The sequence below is a fragment of the Hypanus sabinus genome, chromosome 3 (genome assembly GCF_030144855.1).
Source record: "Hypanus sabinus isolate sHypSab1 chromosome 3, sHypSab1.hap1, whole genome shotgun sequence".
Taxonomy (NCBI): Eukaryota; Metazoa; Chordata; class Chondrichthyes; order Myliobatiformes; family Dasyatidae; genus Hypanus; species Hypanus sabinus.
The window spans coordinates 10,240,416-10,265,104 of NC_082708.1; the positions used below are offsets into that span (position 1 = coordinate 10,240,416).

Consider the following 24,689-nt stretch of genomic DNA (forward strand, 5'->3'; position numbering starts at 1 on the left):
ACCACCACTAATGATATTCATGTCTTTTATCTCAGTGGTGTTTATAGGATCAAACTTCATGTAAATTGTTCATTCCCCTCCATAGACGTTGCCTGATTTACTGTGGGTTCCTTGAGCATGTGTGTGTTGCTCAAGTTTTCCAGATTCTGCAGAATCTCTTGGGTCTCGTGTCAGACTGTTCTTTTTTAAAAATTTCATTTAACTGTACACAGGAAAGCAGGGAAAGGGGTAAGGTCACCCTAATTTCCATCAACTCTTATCTAGTTCTAGTGAGCATAGAAGATAGAAATCTATAGCACATTACAGGCCCACAATGTTGTACCGACCTTGTCACCTAAGTTAGAAACTACCTAGAGTTTTCCTACCACATAACCCTCTATTTTTCTAAGCTCCATGTACCTATCTAAGAGTTTCTCAAAAGACCCTATTGTATCCACCTTTGCTACTGTTGCTGGCAGTGCAATCCACACACCCACCAATCTCTGTGTGGAAAAACTTACTTCTGACATCTCCCCCTTGTACCTATTTCCAAGCACCTTAAAACTATGCCTTCGTGTTAACCATTTCAGCCCTTGAAAAAAGTCTCTGACCATCCACGTGATCAATGGCACTCATCATCTTATTATCTTATCTCTATCAGATCACCTCTTATCCTCTGTCACTATAAGGAGAAAAAGCTAAGTTCACTCAACCTTTTCTCACAGGGCATGCTCTCCAATCCAGGCAACATCCTTGTAAATCTCCTCTGCACTCTCTGTACAGTATCCACGGTTTCCAGTGATTGCATAATAATGACAACATAGCTTATTTCACAATGTGCTGTAGCTAAGGTAGGTTGTTAGTGTCACAACAACCTGACTGAGTACCAAACTCTATAAATACCAATGCCCTAATGAAATGTCTTGGCCGGAAACATAAACTGTTTACTCCTTTCCATAGATAGTGTTTGACCTGCTGAGTTCCTCCAGCATTTTCTTTTGTTTGTTACTGTGAATTTCCAGCATCTGCAGAATCACTTGTGTTTATAATTCTGAGTGTTTGGAACGGTCCTGTGGTATATGTTGAGGGCATGAAATACAGGTGCTATCTTACTGACATTCATTTTCCCTCCAGGGTCTACCCATGGCTGCGACCTCTTGCCTATACCTCCTTAGGTGTGTTCTTGATGGGCTTTATTCTCTGGAATGTGGACAACATCTTATGTGATAATTTGAGGTACAGTTTTATTCTATTTCTTCTAAGAGCATTTAAGGGCAGAGAAATTGCAGTAAATTTTTGATAGCAGTTTCAGGGGAATAGTAAACACATTTCTCCTAAGTTTTATAATTGTCTTGGCACTCCCTGCCATGTTAAAGATAGATGCAGAGATTGAAGCTTCTTTCAGAAAAACTTAGGAATTAAACTTCTAACTGAATTTTAAAGTTCTTTTCATAAACTTTAGTTAGAAAGAAAAATAAGATATGACAGTATAAATCAAATAATTTTAACAGTCAGCTTAATCATTCTAAGATTTGAAGTGCAGAGGCAGAGATACCTGGGTGTTTGACATTAAAAATGCTATTCAGTTGATTCACCATCATGGTGAGGGAGGAGGTGAAACATTTCTGTGGCTTGCAGGGATACTGTATGTGCCAAGATGGAGATTAGTGGGAAGTGACAGATGGACAAGGGAATCACAGAGGGAGCAATCCCTGCAGAAAGTGAAGAGTGGGGAAGGAGTTAAAGATGCGTTTGGTGATAGGATTCCATTGAAGATGGCAGAAGTTGGGAGCTGAGGACAAAAGAAACTCCATCCCTGTTGAGGCAGCGGGAAGATGGGGTGAGTGTGGATGTTCAAGAAATGGAGGAGATGCGGGTGAGGGCAGTATCAATGATGGAGGAAGGGAAACCCCATTCTTTGAAGAAGGAGGACATCTCTGATGCCCTGGAAAGGGAAGCCTCATCCTGGAAACAGATGCAGTGGAGATGAAAGAACTGAGAAAATAGCATTTTTGCAGGTGACAGGATGGGAAGAATATAGTCAAGATAACTGAGAATCGATAGGTTTGTATGTTTTCAGAACGAAAATGAAGTGAGGCGTTTTATATTTATTGAAACCTGTATTATATTTCATTGAACTCCAAAACCTAAAGACAAAAGCATACTGAAAGTTCTAACATAACCACTTCATCACCTCCAACCAGCCTCTTATAACAAAACCCTAACTCAATGTTGGTACCTGTGAATTATATACATTTCTCCCAATTACATTACCCTACAGGTTTACAAAAGATGTCGGTCGACAGTTTGTTTTCAGAGAAGAAGACTCAGAGATCGAGAAAGGGGACAGAGGTGTCATAAATGCACCAAGTGAATTTAAGGGTGGGGTGCAAGTTCAAGGCAAAGTTGATGAAATTGACGAGCTAAGCATGGGTGCATGAAACATTAATTATTATTATTACATTATTATTAATGTAGCACAAAGAGTTGGGGCTGTATTATCAAGGAAGGCTTTAAACATGAACTGATCCACGTAGGCAATGAAAAGGCAGGCGTAGCTGGGATTCATGCAGGTGTCCAAGCTACCATTGAGTTTGGAGAAAGTAGGAGGAGCCGAAGTACAAATTGACAACCAGTTCCACCAGACGGAGGGTGATTGAATTTTTTTTTTTGAGAAAGAAGCAGAGAGCTTTAAGGCCTTGGTGGGGGATAGAAGTGTCTTTTCTTTCCATTCATGGAAATGTTCTCTACTCTGTATTTCTGAGATTAAAGAAAACAATTAAATACTAGCTGTATTTGTCACATATATATTAAAACATACAGTGGAATGTGTTGCTTTGAGTCAATGACTAACACAGTTCGAAGATTGTACTGGGGGGAGCCCACAAGTGTTGCCACACTTCTGGCACCAATATAGCACACCCACAATCTAATAACCCTTATCCTAAACATATGTCTATGGAACGTGGGAGGAAACTGGAGCACTTGGAGTAAGCCCATGTCATCCCAGGGAGAATGTACAAAGTCCTTAAGAGAGTAGCAGGAATTGAACCCCAGTCGGTGATCGCTGGTCCTGTAAATTGATTATGCTAACCACTACGCTACCATCCTGAGGTGCCAGTTCTGAGCAATGCTGAGCTCCGTAGATGTTGGCACAATTCAGGTACGTCATCCAAGCAGCAATATTCAAGTCAGTAATCAGGGCAGGGAAAGAATGGTAATCCATAAAGGGATATTTCCAAAATGTTTTGATACAAACTGGGATTGAAAATGTAAGATGATGTACTTAAGATGATGACATACATCATTAAGGATCCCCTTCACCCACAACATGTCCTCTTCTTATTGCTAACATCAAGAAGGTGGTACAGGAGTCTGAAGACATTTACTCAACGATTCAGGAACAGCTTCTTCCTCTCTACCATCAGATTTCTGAGTGGACAATGAACCCATGTACACTATCTAACTATTTTTGCTCTCTTTTTATGTATTTCTTATTGTAATGTATAAAGTTTTATTATGTATTGTTCTGCAATGTACTGTTGCCACAAAACAACATCTTCCCCAACGTATGCCAGTGATATTAATCCTGATTCTGATTCCTGCTCTCAATGGAAGAATAAGAGGAATTTTATTTTTGTTTTGAAAGTATAGCAAGGTTTCTCTAAGTCTATTTTTAATTTTTTGCCATGAAATGCTATGTAGTGAAGTGTTGATGTTATTATTCCATCATAATGGACCAACTATAGGTGACAGTCTTATCTATATCACTGAAGGCCGGAGCTAGGAAGGACAGATAGCTAAAATGCAACATATTACTTGCAATTCAATCATGCTTTTTCCTTTCCTTAGGGAGGTCAGGCAAAAAGTGCCATTCCATCTCCTTGGTGCCCTGACACAATTCCATGCATGGTGGCACATTCTAACAGGCCTAGGCTCATACCTGCACATTCTTTTCAGGTAGGCTTGATGGCAAGTATTCTTGTTGTTTATTATTGTTATATAACTATCTTAAAGCTGTATTTTAGCAATCTTCTCTCTCTCAGATGTACTTATTTATTGATCGTTTATTTTTTATTTGCAGTTTTTTTGTCTTTTGCATGTTGGTTGTTTTGTTTGCATTTTTTATTGATTCTATTGTGTTTCTTTGTACTTACTGGGAATGCCTGCAAGAAAATGAATCTCAAGGTAGTGTATGGTGACATACTTGTACTTTGATAATAAATTTGCTTTGAACTTTGAAATAGAACATAGAAAACCTCCAGCACAATACAGGCCCTTTGGCCCACAATGCTGTGCTGAACATATACTTACTTTTGAAATTACTTAGGGTAGCCCGTAGCTCTCTATTTTTCTACGCTCCATGTACCTATCCAAGAGTCTCTTAAAATACTCTGTTGTATCCGCCTCCACCACCGTTGTCAGCAGTCCATTCCACGCACTCAGCACTCTCTAACATCTGACATCTCCTCTGTATCTACTTCCAAGCACCTTTAAACTATGCCCCCTCATGTTAGCCATTTCAGCCCTGGGATAAAGCCTCTGACTATCCACACAATCAGTGCCTCTCATCATATTATATACTTCTATCAGGTCACCTCTCATCCTCCATTGCTCCAAGGAGGAAAGGCTGAGTTCACTCAACCTATTCTCATAAGGCATGCTCTCCAATCCAGGCAACATCCTCGTAAATCTCTTCAGCACCCTTTCTTCAGTTTCCACATCCTTCCTGTAGTGAGGTGACCAGAACTGAGCATAGTACTCCAAATGGGTTATGACCAGGGTCCTATATAGCTGTAACGTTACCTCTCGGCTCTTGAACTCAATCCCATGGTTGATGAAGGCCAATACACCGTATGCTGCCCTAACCACAGAGTCAACCTGCACAGCAGCTTTGAGGGTCCTATGGACTTGGACCCCAAGATCCCTCTGATCCTCCACACTGCCAAGAGTCTTACCATTAATACTATATTCTGCCATCGTCATTGACCTACCAAAATGAACCACCTCACACTTATTTGGGTTGAACATCTACCACTTCTCAGCCCAGTTTTGCATTCTGTCGTTGCCCCACTGTAACCTCTGACAGCCCTCCACACTATCCACAACACCCCCATGCGTTGGCTTGTTAATGCATTCAAACACAGCCAGTATTCAGACCTTTAACCATCTTTGTGAATGGCTTCAAGAATCCAGGCCTTTAAAGTGGTGCAGATCTATATTGTCTTTTTCAGCAACACACAAGATTCTGGAGGGACTCAATGAGTCAGGGAGCTTCTTTGGAGGGAGATGAACAGTTGATGTTTTGGGTTGCAATGCTTCATCAGGACTGGAAAGAAAGGAGGAGATAGCCAGTTTAAAAAGATGAGGGGAAGGCCTGGAGCATGAGCTGGCAGGTGATGGGTGGATCCAGGTGAGGAAGGAGGAAAAAGCTGGGAGCTGATAACTTGAAGTAACAAAGGACTGAAGACAGAAACTGAAAGGAGAGGAGGGAAAGAGATAGGAGGGAAACACCATCACTGTCAGGTTTCTTTCCAAGCTGCATGGCATCTTGACAAAACGATACACCTCCAGTCCTTTATCATCACTATGTCAATGTCATGGAACTCACTAGGAACACACATGGAACACACTTTCACCAGACGAACTCAGATGGCTCATCACAACTTTCTCAATGGCAATAAGGGGTCTGCAAAAAGTGTTAATTTTGCCAGCCATGTGGAGATCTCATAAATGGATTTAAAAATACATTTACCTTGCAGTCATTGCCCAAATTAAGCATCTTATTCTAGCAATATATCTTTGTTTTCAAAATTCACTCCTTCAGTTATTATCCTCTACAAACCAGCAACAATTTGTAATTTCTTAACAGCTCAAGGCAAGTAAGTTTAGTTGCTTTAGTTCATCCTTGTAACCTCTTCCCCTTTGCTACACCCCTACATTTCATTTGGAACCTCTGACAAAAGACACCAAAGCTACAAATAGTGATTGGCATCAGGCTACAGGGGTTTGCAAATTCAGTCAGCTCCATCACTTCACAGCATCGAGGTCATCTTCAAAATGCGAGGCCTCAAAAAGGGAGCATCCGTCATTAAGGACCTCCATCACCCAGGATGTGCCATCTTCTCATTACTTCCATCAAAGAAGAGGTACAGCAGCCTGAAGTCGTACACACAACATTTTAGAACAGCTGCTTCTCTGCTGCCATCAGATTTATGAACGGAAAACGAATCAGCCCGTGGAAACAGCCTCACTACACTGTGCTCTCTCTCTTACAATAGTTAATATTTTTTATACATAAGCTTATTTCATATTGTAATTTATAGATTTTTATGTATTAAATTACTGCCACAAAACAATAAATTTCACAATATATGCCATTGATACTAAATATGTTTCTCAACTTCAAGTTCAAATTTATTGTCATCAGACTGTACATAAATACAGCTAAATGAGACAATGTTCCTCGAGACTATGGTGCATCACAGTACATACGTTTATCACACACAACACATAAAACAAAATGTTGCCACAAATAAGTTAATAAAATATAATTCAAAGTGCACTTATTTCTGATTCTTCCTCCAATAGCACTGAGGACATGGCATTCAACGTGGGCTCAATTTTATTATTCACATTGATTTTGTTTAAGCCACTAATCATTTTTAAATATTTACGGTTGAAAGTTTGAGTCATTTCAAAATAAGAAGTCTGTGGTTTAAAAAAAAGTTACTTGGTGCAGGACTTTAAAAAATATAACATGAACAAAGTTTGCAAGCTTCCCCCTCAGATTAATAAATATATTCCCCAACCTTTATATATTCCCTAACCTTGCCATACCATTTTCTCTTCTCCAAATGAATAAAGGAAGATAATTACTGTTTATTTTTTTCATGCAATATTCATGAGGATTATCATTCATCACCCATCCAAGTTGCTCTTGGACTCAATATCTTATGAAGTTGCTCAGTGTAGAGCACATTACTGTGTGTCAGGGTGAAACGTGTAGGATGACAGTTTTCTTTTCCTGAAGGGCACTGATGAACCTGTTGCTTTTTTTTACAACAATCTGAAAGCATCATTGTCACGGCCAGTGGTGCTAGCTTTTTAATTGGGTTTATACAGTCATCTGAATTTAAACTCTGCTTTTGTCATGGTGGGATTTGAACTTGCATTTCCCAGTAATTATTCTAACTAATGGATTAACATAACCATCTCATTACTATAGCTAATTATTTTTTGATTAAGTGATACCTTAAAAATAAACTTTTTCTTTGTTGAAGAGGGATAGGAAAAGCTAGGAGATTTAATTATTCGTAAATCTGAAACTTCAGGAACTAAGCTGAGACAAGTAGGAGTTTAGGCAATGGTGTTATTAACACCTCAGAGAAATATTTTCAAATCGAAGACCTTTTTCAACTACTTGACTACAGAGTCAATGCTGACACTGTAAACCGTGCTGAGGAATTACTGAAGTGTCAAGTACTGAAGATGTACACTCAGTGACCACTTTATTACCTGGTCAATAAGGCAAATATCTAATCAGCCAATCATATGTCAGCAACTCAATGCATAAAAGCATGCAGACATGGTCAAGAGGCTCTGTTCTTGTTCAGACCAAGCATCAGAATGGGGAAGAAATGTGATCTAAGTGACTTTGACCGTGTAATGATTGATGCCAGATGGGTTGGCTTGAATAAGATGGTGCCAATAAATATTGACTCTTTGCCTGCAGCTCCAATGGGAATCATCAGATATTCCCACTTGAGATTACTACATCTGAACTCCACAATCACATCTATGGTTACTTCAGTCGGCAATAGTTTCAAGATGTTTAAAAAAATTTTTGATCCTCAAAATCGACAGACCCCAGAGAGCAGACTCAGGCCACGAGTGTAGTTTCCCTTTAAGAAAAAGGAAGCGTGGAAAGTGAGCTAGTCTGCTGGTACGATTGAAACGCAGAGACGTCAGTCCTTAACTCATAACTATTCTGATGGCAATTGTACAGACTCAGGAAAATAAAACTTGGAAGATCTCAGAGCAAGATTGCTGTACTAGAGGGACATCAGAGACTGATATGTTGTCTGCTTTGCAGAAATATGGCTCATACTTCCATTTTGGATGCAGCACTGCATCCCAACGGCTTCACCATTTACCACAACGACAAGGCTGGTCAGTCTTTTAAAGGTAGAGGAGGTGGAGTTTACTTCATGATTAACTCATCGTGGTGTGCAGACATCACGGATCTGTCTCAGTCCTGCTCACCCAACCCAGAACATCTAGCAGTCAAGTGTTGTCCATTTTATCTGCCGAGAGAGTTTTCCACCATCATCCTGGTAGTGGTGTACATTCCACTCCTGGCCAATGTTAGACAGGCACTGGAGGAGCAGAGCACCATGACCAGGAGTCATGAAACAGCACATCTGATACCTTTCCAGTTCAAGTGGGAGATATCAACCAGGCCAGTTTGAAGAAGGCTCTGAACAACTACCACCAACATATCACTTGTGCAACCAGAGGACCCAACACACTTGACCACTGTTATACCTACATCAAGAACGCTTCCTGTGCCACACTACGATTGCACTTGCAAAGGCCCAATCACCAACTGTACTTCTACTCCTGGCATACAGGCAGAGACTAAAGACCGCAGCACCAGTGGTAAGGATTGAGAAGGTATGGTCAACAGAGATAGAGGAGAACTTATAATGATTGATGCCAGATTTGAGTCAGTGGACTCAAATCACAGGACAGCTTTGAGTCAGTGGACTGGACAAAATTCAGCGATTCATCTTAGAATCTGTGTGAGCATGCAATAGTTGTCACCAGCTTTGCCAAGGCTTCTGTGGATGAGTCTGTGCCTTTGAGAACATACCGTGCATACCCAAACCAAAAGCTGTGTATGAACCAGGAGATTCATAACCTGTGATGGCTAGAACTGTGGTATTCAAGATTATTATCTTGAACTATACAAGAAGTTCAGTTATAACCTATGGAAGGCTATTTTAAGAGTGAAAAAACAATTCTGATTGAAGTTAAAAATAGGTGCACGTCAGCTTTATCATGGCTTGCAGGCCTACGAAGTGAAATCTAACATCACGAATGTCTGTGATGCTTCATTCCTAGATAAGGTCAACGCCTTTTATGCATGCTTTGAGAGGGAGAATGAAAGTAAACCTGTTCATCTCCCTGATCCCTCAGAGGATAACGTCAGAACATCCTTCAAGACGGTGAACGCACAGAAGGAATTGAACCCTCACAAGGGGTTGGGCCCTGATGGTGTACCTGGTAGGGCACTGAAATCTGTGCCAACCAATGAGCAAGGGTGTTCAAGGACATCTTCAATCTCTCACTGCTGCAGTCAAGGTTTCCCACCTGCTTCAAAAAGGAGTCAATCATACGAGTGCCTCAACAACAATGCCTAGTTGCACTCACATCTGCTGTGATGAAATGCTTTGAGAGGTTAGTCATGGTCAGAATCGTCTCCTGCCTAAGCAAGGACTTGAGCCCGCAGCAGTTTGCCGATCGCCACAATAAGTCCACAGTGGATGCAGGCTCACTGGCTCTCCATTTGTTCTTGGATCACTGGGACAATAGCAATACCTACATCAGGCTGCTTTTTATTGATTACTGCTCAGCATTCAACACCACCATGCCCTCAGAACCTGGGCCTCTATACTTCCCTCTGCAACTGGATCCTTGACTTTCTCACTGGGAGATCACAGTCAGTGCAGATCAGAAAAAAACATCTCTTCCTCGCTGACAATCAACACTGGCGCGCCTCAAGGATACATGCTTAGCTCACTGCTCTATTCTCTCTACACCCATGACTGTGTGGCTAGGCACAGCTCAAATGCCGTCTATAAATTTGCTGACGACACAAACATTGTTGGCCGAATTTCAGATAGTAACAAGAAGGTAAACAGGAGTGAAATAGATCAGCTGGTTGAGTAGTATAGCACACAGCCTGGCATTCAGTGTCAGTAAGATCTAGGAATTGATTGTGGACTTTAAGCATTCAGCAGTGGAAAGGGTGAGAAGTTTCAAGTTCCTGGGTGTCATCATCTCTGAATATCTATCCTGGGCCCAACATATAGATGCAATTATCAAGGAGGCACGGTAACGGCTATATTTCATTAGGAGTTTGAGGAGATTTGGTATGTTACCAAACACTCACAAATTTCTGCAGATGTACAGTGCAGAACATTCTAACTAATTGCCTCACCATCCGGTATGGAGGAGCCTCTGCTCAGGATCGGAAAAAGCCAAGGAAAGTTGCAAACTCAGCCTGCTCTATCATGGACACTTGCTTCTCCGGCATCGAGGGAAGATTCAAAAAGGCAGCATCCATCAAGGACCCTCGTCACCCAGGACGTGCCCACTCATTGTTACCATCAAGGATGAGGTACAGGAGCCTAAAGACACACATTCAACATTTTATGAACAGCTTCTTCCCCTCCAACATCAGATTTCTGAATGGATAATGAACCTATGTACACTACCTCAATATTTTTTTTGGTCTCCTTTTACACTAATTTAATTTTTAATATGTATATTTCTTATTGCAATTTATAGTGTTCTTTTTTATTTGTTGCATTGTACTGCTGCCACAAAGCAGCAAATTTCGCATCATATGCCGGTGATATTAAACTTGATTCTCGTTCTGATTATCCCAGAAAATGCTGATCTCCTGGGATTTTCACACACGACTATGTCTAGAGTTTACAGAGAATGGTGCAAAAAACATTCAGTGAGTGGGAGTTCCATGGGCAAAAATGTCTTCTTAATGAGGGAGGTCAGAGGAGAATGGCCAGACTGGTTTAATCTGACAGGAAGGTGACAGTAACTCAAATAACCACGCGTTAAAACAGTAATGTATTAAAGAACATCTCTGAACGAACAACACGTCAAACCTTGAAGCAGATGGGCCACAGCAGCAGAAGACCATGAATATACACTACATCCAGTGACTACTTTATTAAGGTACAGGAGCTACTTAATAAAGTTGTCAATTAGTGTACCTCAAATATCAACTTTATTCGCTGTATACATTTACATGTATTAGGAATTTGCTGTGGTGTGTTGGCATGACCATGCAACAAAAACATTCAAATTAAATTTATTATCTAAGTATGTAGATGTCACCTTGAGTTTCATTTTCTTGCGGTAATCATAGTAGAACAGAGAAACACAACAGAATCAATTAAAAACTACACACAAACAACAATATAAGAATAAAGAATTATGCGGTCATATAAAAAACAGTTTTAAGTATGGAGTAACACACAAAATTTTGTGTGTGTTGCTTGGATTTGCAGCATCTGCAGATTTTCTCCTGTTTGTGGTTAAAGTATGGATATGGAGAAGAATGTACATAAATACAAATACCAGCATGTGTACACAATATAAATAGCTAAAAATGGTTTGATGTGTTTACAGTGCAGTGACTAAGGTAGACAGAGGGGAGTGGGTTGGCTAACTAGAATGATTATTAAGATTAACTGCCTAGGGGAAGAAACTTCTAAGAAGGTATGAAGGTTTTATTTCAATAGCCCTATACTGCTTTCCAGAAGGGAGCTTTTGCAAAAGATAGTTTGGGTGGGTAAGTGTCCACAATGATTGTCCTGCCTGCTTCTTTGTCCCAGGCAGATAGAAGTCCTGCAGTGATGGTAGACTGTAGTTCGTCACATTTTCAGCTCACTTGACAGTTCACTGGGGTATCCATAAATTGTGAGAGGATGCTCTCTGTAATTGTTGTGTAGAATTACACCATTATGTTCTGGGGAAGGTGAAATTTTACCAACTGCCACAAGAAGTACATCCTCTGCTGAGCCGCTCATTCAAGAGACACAATCTCAATCAGTTTGAGTAAGAAAAATCCCCTGGATATTAAAATCATACTTGTGATCAGAAATACTAGTAGTAGTGGGATCACTCGAGTCAAATATGATGTTCTCCTAAGGGGTTGTTTATTGGTGGATCCTCAAGTGGCTGTAGAGGCCGATCCAGGATCCACGTATTCTTGTGCAGTGTTAGCGAGATGAAGTGGTGGCTGTAGTTAGTGACTGGGTCTTTTGGCTGTTCAGTCTGTCCTTTTGCAGCTGCTGCTTGATCTCTGCGTCATAGCGGAGGCCAATCCCACATAGCACAGCTCCCTCTTAAACTGATTTCCTCCAGGTGTATTTATTGAGTGCAATGTCTTTCAGTTTTTAGATGCTATGTTTAGATGCTAATAGACTAATCAGAAATAAACCGTGAAACTGACAAAATGAACAAGGGAATGTGTGTTAGTTAAACAGTGTTAGGTATTGAATGAGTTAATGTAGACACTTCAGCCATTCAATAGTTACCATTCATCTTAACTCTTCTGGTTGAGTCATGGTAATGATTCACTAAGCTTGCCATATATTCTGGGAACAAGAGCACAGTGGACAAAGGACAATATTTAGCAAGGATGCAACTGTTTTAGACTTATGGCAGAAGAATGAGAAATGTTTTACTGTCAACTGTTTGTGGGAGAGTTGTGTGGAGCAGAGGTGTGTAAACTGGCTATAAAGCAGCTAATTTCAATGGGTGACCCTGATGAGGTGCTTTGAGAGATTGGTGATGAAACATATCAACTCTTGCCTGAGAAGCTACTTGGATCCACTTCAATTTGCCTACCGGAGCAACAGGTCCACAGCAGATGTCATTCCGTTGGCTCTTCACTCCAGCCTGGAACATCTGGACAGCAAGGGTGCTGCTTATCGACTACAGCTTGGCATTCAGCACAATCATCTCCTCAAAACTAATCAATAAGCTTCAAGACCCTGGTCTCAATACCTCCTTGTGCAATTGGATGCTCGATTTCCTCACTTGCAGACTTCTGTCAGTTCAGATTGGCAACAACACCTCCTCTACAATCTCCATCAGCATTAGACATAGGAACAGAATTAGGCCATTTGAGTCTGCTCCACCATTCCATCATGGCTAAATTATTACCCCTCTCTACCCCATTCTTCTGTCTTCTTCTTGTAACTTTTGAGACCCTGACTAATCAAAAACCTGTCAATGTCTGCTTTAAACATACCCAATAACTTGGCCTCCATAGCTGCCTGCAATGGATTCCACAGTTTCACCACCCTTGGCTGAAGAAATTCCTCCTCATCTCTGAGCTGCCTTGTACTAATCAGGTAGTGGAATTGAAACATTTGAAGTGGATTAGCTTCTTAGAGGTGTACTGAGTTATTTGAGTTATTGTCATCACGTTGATTTAAAAGGTAGCTAATCTTTGGTAATATCCCATCACATCATTTTGTTCAGTGGCTGAGGAGAAACATTACCCAGGTCACTGATGAATTAAAATAGTGCGATTAAAGTTCACCTTTACCATCTTTATCTTCTGATATATTGTACAAGACTTTTAACAAGACAATTAAATATAGGATTAGAATTAGTCCACTCATGCGCCATTCAATTTTGGCTGCTTTATTTTCCCTCTCAACTCAAATTCTGCAGTCTTTTTTAGTCATTTAGGTCTTTCAACCCATCCAGTCCATGTTTGTATCAAGCATTCACCAACACCAATCCCATTTTATTCTCTCCACGTTCCATAAGACCATAAGCTATAGAAGCTGAATTAGGCCATTCTACCTCATGTTTCAATTGTGGCTAATTTTTTTTCCAATGCCATTCCCTGCATTCTTTCTGCATCTATTAAACCCCGTATAAATTATCAAGAGTCTATTAATGTGTTTGCCATAAATATACCCAAAGACTTGGTCTCCACACCATCTGTGGCAATAAATTCCATATATTCACCATCCTCTGACTGAAAAAAATTCCTCTTCATCTCAGTTTTAAAGGGGTGTCCCTTTATTCTGAGGCTGAGCCCTCTGATCTTAGCTCTTGCACTAATAGAAACAGATCTTCTATGGATCTTGGAATCTTCTACAGATGGAAACATCTGTCCTCGATTCTTAAACTCTTCTACCGATGGCAGCAAACTCGCCACTCTATCCAGGCCTTTCAGTATTCAGTCAGTTTCAGTGAGATCCCCCACCCCCACCCTCTGAACATGGAACTTGTGTTCAAGGGGGCAGAGCAACAGCAGTTTAGTGTGTCATTTAAAATTGGCACCCATGTTAGTGTGGCATGCCTTCACTTGAATATCCACTGAGATATATGAACGTGCTTCAAAGCTCAAAGTAACTTTATTATCAAAGTATGAATATGCTACCATACACTACCTTGAGATTAATTTTCCTGCAGGCATTTACAAGAAAAAAGACAACAGAATTTTACAGAAAACTATACATAATTATGGATCTCAGGCTTGGGGCATAAACCCACACCAACCTTTTCAGGATTGAGGGTGTATCCTGGGCAGAAACTACAGAATAGGGTTAAACATAGAACAGAGAGCAGTACAACACTGTACAGGCCCTTTGTTCTACATAGCCCTCCACTTCTCTTTCATCCATGTGTCTACCTCCAACACCACCCATATCAGTGTGTTCCATGTGTACAGTGTGCTGCTGTCTGTGGACATCGCTCTCCAACCCCCCCAGTACATTCTTCTGAATACCTTGCGAAATTATGTCCCTTATTTTGGTCATTTCCACCCTGGGACTATCCATTCAATTTCTGTCTTCTTTTATCTTGCACACCTCTATGCAGTCATCTCTCATCCTCTTTGCTCCAAAGAAGAATGTCCTATCCTACTCAACCCATCCTCGTAAAATATGCTCTCTAATCTATGCTTCATCCTGGTAAGTTTCCTCTGCAGTTTCTCTAAAGCTTTCACATCCCTCCCTCCCCCACCCCCCGTTCATTTATAATTAATTAGGGTTAAAACAAATACCTTTATTACACACCAGTTGATAACCAGCTTGAATAGAACTCTGAAATCGCACATCAGTTCCTAGGAAGGAATTGAATTCAGGTAGTCAAATGTCACTGGGGCAGTTCACTGACTAGAAATTAATATAAATACGTTCTTAGTGATGTTAATGGGGCAGAAAATACAAAATGTTCTATTTGTTGTGAAGTTTTAATTTAATTACTTTCTATTTGCCTAGAGCCCATTCTCTCTGCAAATACTTGGCCCTGAATTGAATTAATGACACAATATCAGTCCATGCTAAAGGCAGCCATACAATCCTTTGCTCTAGTTATTATCTGTTGTGGTTTACTCTTAAACCATGTTTTCACACATGCGTCTATTATCTCTGAGTACTGTTATCTCTGATCCAAGTTCCTTGTTTATATTTTTCAGTATGTACACAAGAACTTTATACTTGAAATACAGGCCTAAGGTGAAGGTAAGCCAAGCCATCAGATCACAAGTTTGATTTTGTTTTCTAGAACAAGGTCGTGTCACCACAAATCCTTTTAGTTACAAGTGAAAGGGTGTGTTTTCCCATCTGTTGAACATGCTAATTATCAACCCATTTCATGGTAATTAAAACAGGACTTTAAACCAAATTTTGAATGTCATAACTCTCTCCACCCATTTGTTCTCTGTGTATCGTAATACCAGTAGATTACTATCATTCTGATTTAAATGTCACCAAATTGCAGATGGCACAAAGTTCGTGGTATAGTGTGCAGTGAAAAAAGTTATCTCAAAACTTATCTACACTCAGTAGGCACTTTATTATGTATGCCTGTACATCTGCTCATTAATTAATATATTTAACTTGCCAATCATTAGGTAGCTACTCAAAGCATAAAAATGTGCAGATGTGGTCAAGAGGTTCAGTTGTAGTTCAGACCAAGCATCAGAATGTGAAAAAATGTGATCTAAGTGACATTAACCTTGGAATAATTGTTGGTGCCAGATGGAGTAGTTTGAGTATCAGAGACTGCTGATCTCCTGCGATTTTCACACACAACAGTCCCTGGAGTTTTCAGAGAATGGTGTGAAAAACAAAACAACAACATCCAGTGTGGGCAAAAATGCCTTGTTAATTAGAGAAGTCAGAGAATGGTTAGACTGGTTCAAGCTGACAGGAAAGCGACCACAGACAACCAAATATTACAACATTGTGCAAAAGAGCATCTCTGAATGCACAGCATATCAAAGCTTAAAGTGGATCGGCTATAGTAGCAAAAAGACCACGGACATACACTCAGTGACCACAGTACAGGAGATCATTAATAAAGTGGCCACTGAGAGTAAGATTACAACAGGATCCCATTCAAGTGGGAGAAAGGCCAAAGAATGACAGGTAGAATTTAACTCATACAAGTGGAAAGTGTTGCACTTTGGTAAGCTAAAATCTGGAGCTGGAGTCCCTCAGGCAGTCCTATGTTGAGTCCAAAGTTAACTGGGATAACCTGCAACTCTGCTGATGCCAAACTAGCAGTCTCTGCTATTCCTTAGGATTCATCAGCTACATGGAGACAGGGAGCCTGCTCTCAATATTGTACTACCCTGGCTTGTGTACTGGCTTCCATATCACATAGACAGCTGGGATACAACGTTCATCCGTAGTGAACCCCAACCAATGGAGTACCTCCAGAGGTTGAGGTGATTAATTCTCTGAAAGCAGCAACTCGGGGAGATGGGGTGGTGAAGAAGGCACTTGGTGTACTTGCCCACTTTGGTCATTGAGTACAAGAGTTGGGAACTCATGTTATAACTGTACAAGTCATTGTGAGATCCCATTTGGAGCAACACACACAAAAATGCTGGCATAACTTAGCAGATCAAGCAGCATCAATGGAGAGGAATGAACAGTGGACCTTTAAGTGCCAAGACCCTTAATCAGGACTAGAAAGGAAGAGGGGAAGATGCCAGAATAAAAAGATGGGAGGAAGAAGAATATAAGCTTGCAGGTGATAGGTGATAGCTAAGTAGGAGGTAGTGGAGGGAGGGTTGATGAAGTGAGAAGCTCGAATGTGATAGGTGGAAAAGGTAAATGGGGTGAATAAGAATAAATCTGATAGGACAAGAAATTGGATCATTGGAGAAAGGGAAGGGAAAGGGACACCAGAGAGTGGTGATAGGCAGGTGAGGAGAAGGGAAGGTGTAAGAGGGGAGCCAGAATTGCGAATGGAGAAAGGAGAAGAGAGGGAAGGAATTACCAGAAATTGATATTCATGCCATCAGCTTGGAACCCACCCAGATGGAATCTGATGTATTCTCTGCTAGAGGGGAATGGGTGAAAAGAGAGAATGTCTGGGATAAATGTCTTTGATTATGTTGGCTGTTTTACCAAGGCAGCGAGAAGTATAGACAGAGTCATCTTGAGTGATGAGTCAAATTGGGATGAAGCAACAGTCTACTAGAGGGTCTCAGCAAGTCAAACACCATTTGTGGGGAGAGAAGACATTGATGTTTTGGCTAATAAAACAGCTTTCAACCTAAAACACTGATATTTCCACTCCTGCAACAATTGGTGTCTGACCCGCTGACTTCCTCCATTAAAACACAAGATTCTGCAGATGCTGGAAATCTTGAGCAGCACACGCAAAATGCTGGAGGAATTTGGCAAGTTAGGCAACATCTATAGGAGGCAATAAACAATCAACATTACAGTCCAAGACCCTTTATCAGGACTAGAAAGAAGGGGGTCAGAAGCCAGAATAAGAGGGTGGGGATCTTGCCTTTTCTCACTTATCACTTACCCATTTTTCCCTTCACCTACCCTCATATTTGGGCTTCTGACGCTTCTCTTCCTGTCCAGATAGCGCCATAAAACACTACAGCACTGAAACAGGCCCTTTGGACCATCTAGTCTATGCCAAACCAATAATCTGCCCAGTCCCATTGACCTGCTTCTGGACCATAGCGCCCCATATCTCTCTGATCCATGTACTGAACCAAATCTCTCTTAAATGTTGAAGTTGACCTCCACATCTACCACTTGCGCTAGCAACTCATTCCACACTCCCACCACTCTCTGAGTGAAGAAACTTCCTCTCATGTTCCTCTTAAACCTTTCACCCATGACTTCTAATTCTAGTCTCACACAACCTTAGTGGAAAAAAGTCTGCTTGCATTTACCCTATCTATACCCCTGATAATTCTGTCAAATCTACCCTCAATTCTCTAGGTTCTAGAGAATAAAGTCCTAACCTATTCAATCTTTCCTTATAACTCAGGCCCTCCAGACCCAGCAACATCCTTATTAACATCCTGCACTTTTTCAGTCTCATTTACATCTCTCCTGTAGGTAGGTGATCAAAACTGGACACAATACTCCAAATTAGGCCTCACCAATGTTTTATAAAATTTCTACATAGCATCCCAACTCCTGTACTCAGTAGATGGATTTATGAAGGCCAATGTGGCAAAAGCATTCTGTACGACCCATTCTACCTGTGACACCACTTTCAATGAATTATGGATCTGTATTCCCAGATCCTTTTGTTCTATCACCCTCCTCAGTGTCCTACCGTTCACTAAGTAAGACTAACCCTGGCTGGTCCTCCTAAAGTGCAACACCTCACAAGTAACTGCATTAAATTCCATCTGCCATTTTTCTGTCCTTTTTTCCTGCTGGTCCAAATCTTGTTGCAAGCTTTAATAGTCCTCCTTGCTGTCCACTACACCCCTAATCTTGGTGTCATCTGCAAATCTGCTGATTCAGTTTAGCACATTATCAGCCAGATCATTGATATAGATGACAAACAACAACAAACCCAGCACCAGTCCCTGTGGCATACCACATCCAATGTACTACTTCATCTTGAATGCCATGCAACTGAACCTTCTTGGCCTCTAAAGCTGCTTTTGGCAGTGAATTCCATAGATTAACTACCCTCTGGCTAAAGATATTCCTCCTCATCTCCATTCTAGTATGACACCCCTCTATTCTGAGGCAGTGTCCGCTGGTTTTAGATTCTATCACCATAGGAAGCATCCTCGCGACATCCACTCTATCAAGGTTTAAAAGAAGTCACCTCTCATTCTTCTGAATTCTCGTTAATAGCCCAGAGCCATCAAATGCTCTTCATATGACAAGCTTTTCAAACCTGGAATCATTTTCATATTCATTGCTTTATCCAATTCCTACCCAAATCTAGTTTATTGTCCCACCTCCGTATCCTCATCAACACCTGATCTCCTTGAACCTCTCTCTCACTCACTCACTCACTCTCACACACACACACACACACATTCTGCCACTCAATTACTCAATTTACAGTGTCAAGAAACCTAACAACCCTGCAGCACAATAGTAAAGCAGTTAGCATAATATTTCACAGCACCAGCAAAGGGGTTCAGTTTTCCACTCTCCCCCCCCCCATCTGTAAGGAGTTTGTATGTTCTCCCTGTGACCACATTCCAAAAGACATATAGATTAGAGTGAGTAAGTTGTGTACATACTGTGGTGGTGCCGGAAGCATGGTGACACTTGTCCCTCTGTACATCCTTGGACTCTGTTGGTCATTAACGCAAATGACACATTTCCCCATTTGTTTCAACATACATGTGACAGGTAAAGCTTATCTTTTAACTTACATGTCTTTTGGGTGTGAGAGGAAACTGGAGCACCCAGGGGAAACCCATAAGGACTCGGAGAGAATCTGCAAACTTCACAGAGGCATCACAGCGTAACAGGACTGAACCTGTTCAAGCCCTCACTTTACTTCAACAAATCACTGCTTTCTGTGGGATCTTGCTGACCATGAATTGATTGCCAGATTTTCTATGCTATAACTAACTGCTTTTCAAACACACTTCATTGTCTGGGATGAGCTAACACCCTAAGTAAGGTACCAAAAGTTCTATCTGTAAGCACAAGTTATAAAAGTTCAAGTTTATTGTCATCTGACTGTACATATATACAACTAAATGAAACAACCATAAAACATACCTTACATGCAGCACATAAAACAAAATTACAAATAAGCTAATAAAATATAATACAGAATGTGTGTACTGTGCAACACAGGTAAATAGTAAACAATAAACAGCTCACTGAACTCATGACAAGACCTTGGTGGCAGGGTATTCCCTCACAGCCTGAGGGAAGAAGCTATTACACAATCTGGCAGTCCTCGTCCTGATGCTCCTGTACCTCCTTCCCGACGGTGGTGGGTCAATGAGATTGTGGGATGGGTGGTAGGGATCCTCAGCAATGCTTTGGACCCTTCGTCTACAACACTCCTGGTAAATGCAGGTTTAGCTATCCTCTGTAGGGTCTTGCAGTCTGATGCCTGATGCCAAAATTTCATTAACTCTTCTACTTAAGGATTTCTCTTTAATTTACAGTTTTTGCTTGGCGTTTGGCCTGTTATCTGGGTGGAGACACCTCCTAAGAAGCACTAAAAGACATCGGAAGTCAAAATCTCTGAAAAACAACAAGCTGTACCTCAGCCCCTGGGAATCAATGTGCCAGATTCTGCGGAGTTGGTGTCTTGTGAGTGAAAGGTTTCAACGGAATCATGACAAGAAGAAACAGAGAGATATTTCCGATCATGCCAAGTTTTTTGTATTTATTTTTGTAAAGCACTGCCAGGTGTGGTGGAATTAAAAGGGTTGTTTTCAATTTAAAGTAGGTAGGCAGGGGGGCACTGCAGCTTGTATAATGATTGCTAGGTTTTTGTTAACACCTCAAATAACCAACTAAACCCGAGAGCAGCTAAGTTCTTTTGGCCAAAACATTGAACAAATATGGGAAACTAATTGCTCTTTACAGCATTTTTTTATTTTTAATTTGGCTCTTGTTCACAGTTCTGCCCATCTCATTAAATAATCTGCCATTTGTAGACTGTGTCCATAGGCACCGTCTCATGAGAAGTGCATGAACGAAGGTTAAAGTACCAGCAGTGAGCAAGGGTTGAGTTGCAGGGGGATGGTCAGGGAGAGGGTGTGGGTGTCGGGATCAAGGGCAGATATTGGGAAAAGTGCCGGGGTTATACTCCCTCTTCGTTCCATTGTTTCCACTTCTGCCTTGGCTCCTCACTGGCTGCGTGCTGTTCTCCGACAAGTTGCTGAATTTTTATCATGGGATGTTTGGTAGGGGAGAGTGGTATAGGTAATAAATTATGTTTGTGGGGAGGAGTGTGTTCATGCATTTGGAGTGAAAATCCTCTGTGTTGCCATCATTTTGGTTAGGAAGCAAGAAGCTGTTGAGAGGTGGCAGCAAACTCTCAACAAAGGATTTGGATTCCTTTGTATATGAATTTGTGCTGGTCACATAAACAGTAAATCATTTTTGCGTGTGTATGTGTGTGTGTGTATGAGTGTTGGGTAAGGAGAGATGGAGCACTCCACTGAATTTAAACTATTCAGATTGAGACTCATTTATTTATCATTGCACTTACATACTGGAGGGAGGAGGGGTCACTGGTTCTAGTGCCTCCTGCTGCCCGCATAAACCTCCTACCCCCGAACCCACCGACCAGGGGAGCTGTGGGGGCTGCCAGCACTCGTGCTCGCTGGTCTTTGTCCTCAGTGCTTTCCGGCTCGACGTCCATCCACAGGATGTCCTTTGTCACATGTCCATGTCACTCGTCTTTAAGCGTGGAGAGGAGACCTATACTCTGACCTGAGCTCAAATTCTTCCACATCACTTTCCCTAAACTATGCATGACCCCTAGCTCCCTTTACTGTCTCCAAAACCATCCTTTCAAACCTAAAAACTACAACAGCCTATTCTGACCTTGATGGAGGCTGTAGCTTTGCACCATTTTGACCAACACAACTTGTCCACCCTCTTCCAGATGCCCATATTGTAGCTTTAAATCCCAAATAAGAACCCCTGTAGTTCAGTCAGTATCCTTCCTATATATAGTGACATACACCAAAGAGTTCAAGAAAATGATTTGCTGCCACAGTTTCTGTGGGGAGTTTGTACACTTCCTTTCTCCACTGGCTGTGCAACAGACTTCAGTTCTTGAGTAGTTTCACTTTGCTTATGAGAAGAAATTTGGTCTCTAAAACTTATTTAGGAATAAGTAATATAATTCTTCATTAGCATTTGTATGTGGTTCAGTCTATTCTTGAGCAGCTATAAAGAGTCTGGCATCTTTGCTCTGTTCTTTCTGCACACACCACCATACCCCCTCCCACCCACTTTCCCCTGCAGTGGTTACATGCCCTTTTACCATGTTTAACAGTAACTTTCAAAACATGAACATCAAAATCGTGTATTTTATTTTATTTAGAGATACAGTGTGGACTGGGCCCTTCAGACCTAATGAGCCACACCACTCAGCAACCCACCTATTTCAACATAGCCTAAACAAAGTAAATTTACAATGACCAATTAACCTACTAACCAGTGCATCTTTGGGCTGTGGAGGAAACCAAAGCACCTGAAGGAAAGCAGTCCTGACAAAGGGTCTCAGCCCAAAACGTTGACTGCTCGTTTCCATGGATGCTGCTCGACCTGCTGAGTTCCTCCAGCTTGTTTGTACATGTTGATTTGACCACAGCATCTGCAGTGTACTTTGTGTATACTGAAGGAAACCCATGCAATTCACGGGGGTGGACATACAAACTCCTTACAGACAGCACCGGAACTGAACTCCAAACTCCAATGCCCTGAGCTGTAATAGTGTCATGCTAACCGCTAGGCTAATATCTGAAAAGCGCCATCATGTTTATTTAATGTATAATCCAATGTAGTTGCTTTGAGAAAGTTTTACATTCCAGAAGTAAATTGCGTACATTTTTTACGAGACTGCAGTGGTTCTTCTGTACAGTGCAATGTTTATTTAGCACTGATGTCAGGCGATTAAGGTCAGTGTAGAAAGGTCGTTTGCTTTCTCTGTGTAGTTTCATTTTATTCTGCAGGGGTTTATGTGGCAGCCCACGAGGAATTGATGGAAACGCTGTCAATCATGCCGTTAATTTGAAGATCCACTGTCAGTATCAATAGTATTGATTCACTAACATTATGTATATTCTCAAGCTGCTAATACACTGCCTAGATATGTTGTAGCTGGGTCCAAGAATGTAACAAAAATTATTGTCGAAAAGGAAGGCATGTACCGAATATGTTTCATTGTTGAAATTAAAACCCTGGTGACTACTGATGTAAATGCTTTGCTGAATATAGTTTTTAAGTTTGTTTTTGCATAGTTTTTAAGTTAACACTTCTGCCGAATTAGTAACATGGGTAGTGAATATGACTCCTGTATTTTGATGATTCCAAAAGGGCAAGATGAACAAATGGCCATGGTCAGTTTGTCCAAGAGCCTTGAGTCTTCCCCTTGTAAGAAATAAACACTCCCCCCCCCCCCCCGCCACACCCACACTACCCACCACATAGCAACTCCAAACACTATCAAGCAACTGGACAACAAAATACATTTAAATGATGTTTGATTGATTGCTGGATGTGTACTGTATCTGATTCTTCGTCTATACCCCTCAAACCTCTCACTGCCATGGTGCAAGTGATTGTTGGAACAATTTCCCCACTTAAATAGCACGTGGAAATGATGTGTTATCTGCATTGATATTTGTATTCATTTTTGCTTTTTTCTCAATGATACCTAATTAATAAATCTCTTGATAATTTGAGCACACAAGCTGTACACTCATCCTGATGAAGGGTCTCGAACTGAAGTGATGACTGCCCATTACTCTCCACAGATGCTGCTAGACCCGCTGAGTTCCTCCAGCATCTAGACTGTTGCTCCAGGTTCCAGCACCTTGTAACTCCCTGCACTCAGCCAAAGGCCATGAGTCTCCAAGTCACAGAGCTCCATGCATTTGACACTTTAATGTTAATTTGTTAGTTCTTTCCTCTCTGATGGTTCAAAGGGCTTTCAATCTGCGCTGGGAATTCTGTACGATCATTCCTAGCCTGAGCAGGAGGGGATTGCTTTGTATCGGATCATCTCTGGTGTGCGCCTCCAATGCACTGATCTGTATTGTGTGTGTGTGTGTGTGTATAATGGGACATATGGAAGCGGGTGTTTGGATTTGAGATGTTATTGGAGCATCAGCTCACAAAATGACCAAGCGTTCTGTGTAATAATGTAATTAGTGTGCACATTTATAAAGTATGTCTCTGTTGAAGGTTGTTACATGCAACAATGCCTGGGGGAATTTAATGGCTTTATAGGACTGTGTCCTCACAGTGCCCACTAGAGGTGCTAGTAGCAAAGAAGTAACACCATCAGTGTTATCAGTGATAGACAGCTTCAATTATTGAACCGTAGGTAATTTTGAATTATGCTGTAGTAAATCATATTGTAACTAACTTTTGTGGAAAATTAAAAGCTAATGAAAGAACATGATATTTTGTGTTATATAAGTTGAGTTGAGTAATTTATAACATATATGCACAGGCATAATGAAAAACTTGCAACAGCATTCAAAGGACATAACATCAGATAAGCAGCACTCACAGGGGCATGATGTCGGATAAGCAGCATTCGCAAGAAGGCATACATTATGCACAAGAGATCCTGCAGATGCTGGAATTCCAGAACAACAAATGCAAGATGCTGGAGAAACTTGGCTTTACAAGGCATTAGTCTGACCACATTTGGTGTATTGTGAACAGTTTTGGGCCCCTCAGAAGAATGATTCTGGGAATGAAAGGGTTAGCACATGAACCTTTAATGGCTCTCGGCATTGGCTTGCTGGGGTTTGGAAGAATGAGGGGGAATCTCATTGAAACATGTTGAAAGGGCAGGTTGGAGTAGACGAAGAGAGGGTATTTCCTATAGTGGGGGAGTCCAGGACCAGAGAACACAGACTCAAAATACAAGGACATCCTTTTGAACAGAGATGAAGAGGAATTTCTTTAGCCAGG

The 24,689-nt window shown here is 41.2% G+C and overlaps 1 protein-coding gene across 6 annotated transcripts in view; it reads left to right on the plus strand.

The window, feature by feature from the left end:
• The window catches only part of acer3 (alkaline ceramidase 3), a 267,551-nt gene extending 243,737 nt beyond the window's left edge, over positions 1-23,814 (plus strand). For 2 of the 6 annotated variants that reach the window (XR_009511061.1, XR_009511062.1), the window contains 5 exons: positions 1,114-1,215; positions 3,832-3,939; positions 15,236-15,281; positions 20,186-20,333; positions 23,519-23,814. Coding sequence is in view for 4 of the 6 variants with exons in the window: in XM_059963723.1 (XP_059819706.1) it covers positions 1,114-1,215; positions 3,832-3,939; positions 20,186-20,447 (472 nt within the window). In the remaining 2 variants the exon portion in view is untranslated. Of the gene's footprint in view, positions 1-1,113; positions 1,216-3,831; positions 3,940-15,235; positions 15,282-20,185 lie in introns of all 6 variants that reach the window. The other 4 variants (XM_059963723.1, XM_059963724.1, XM_059963726.1 and 1 more) reach the window with 3 other exon arrangements.
• Positions 23,815-24,689: the final 875 nt, after the last annotated feature.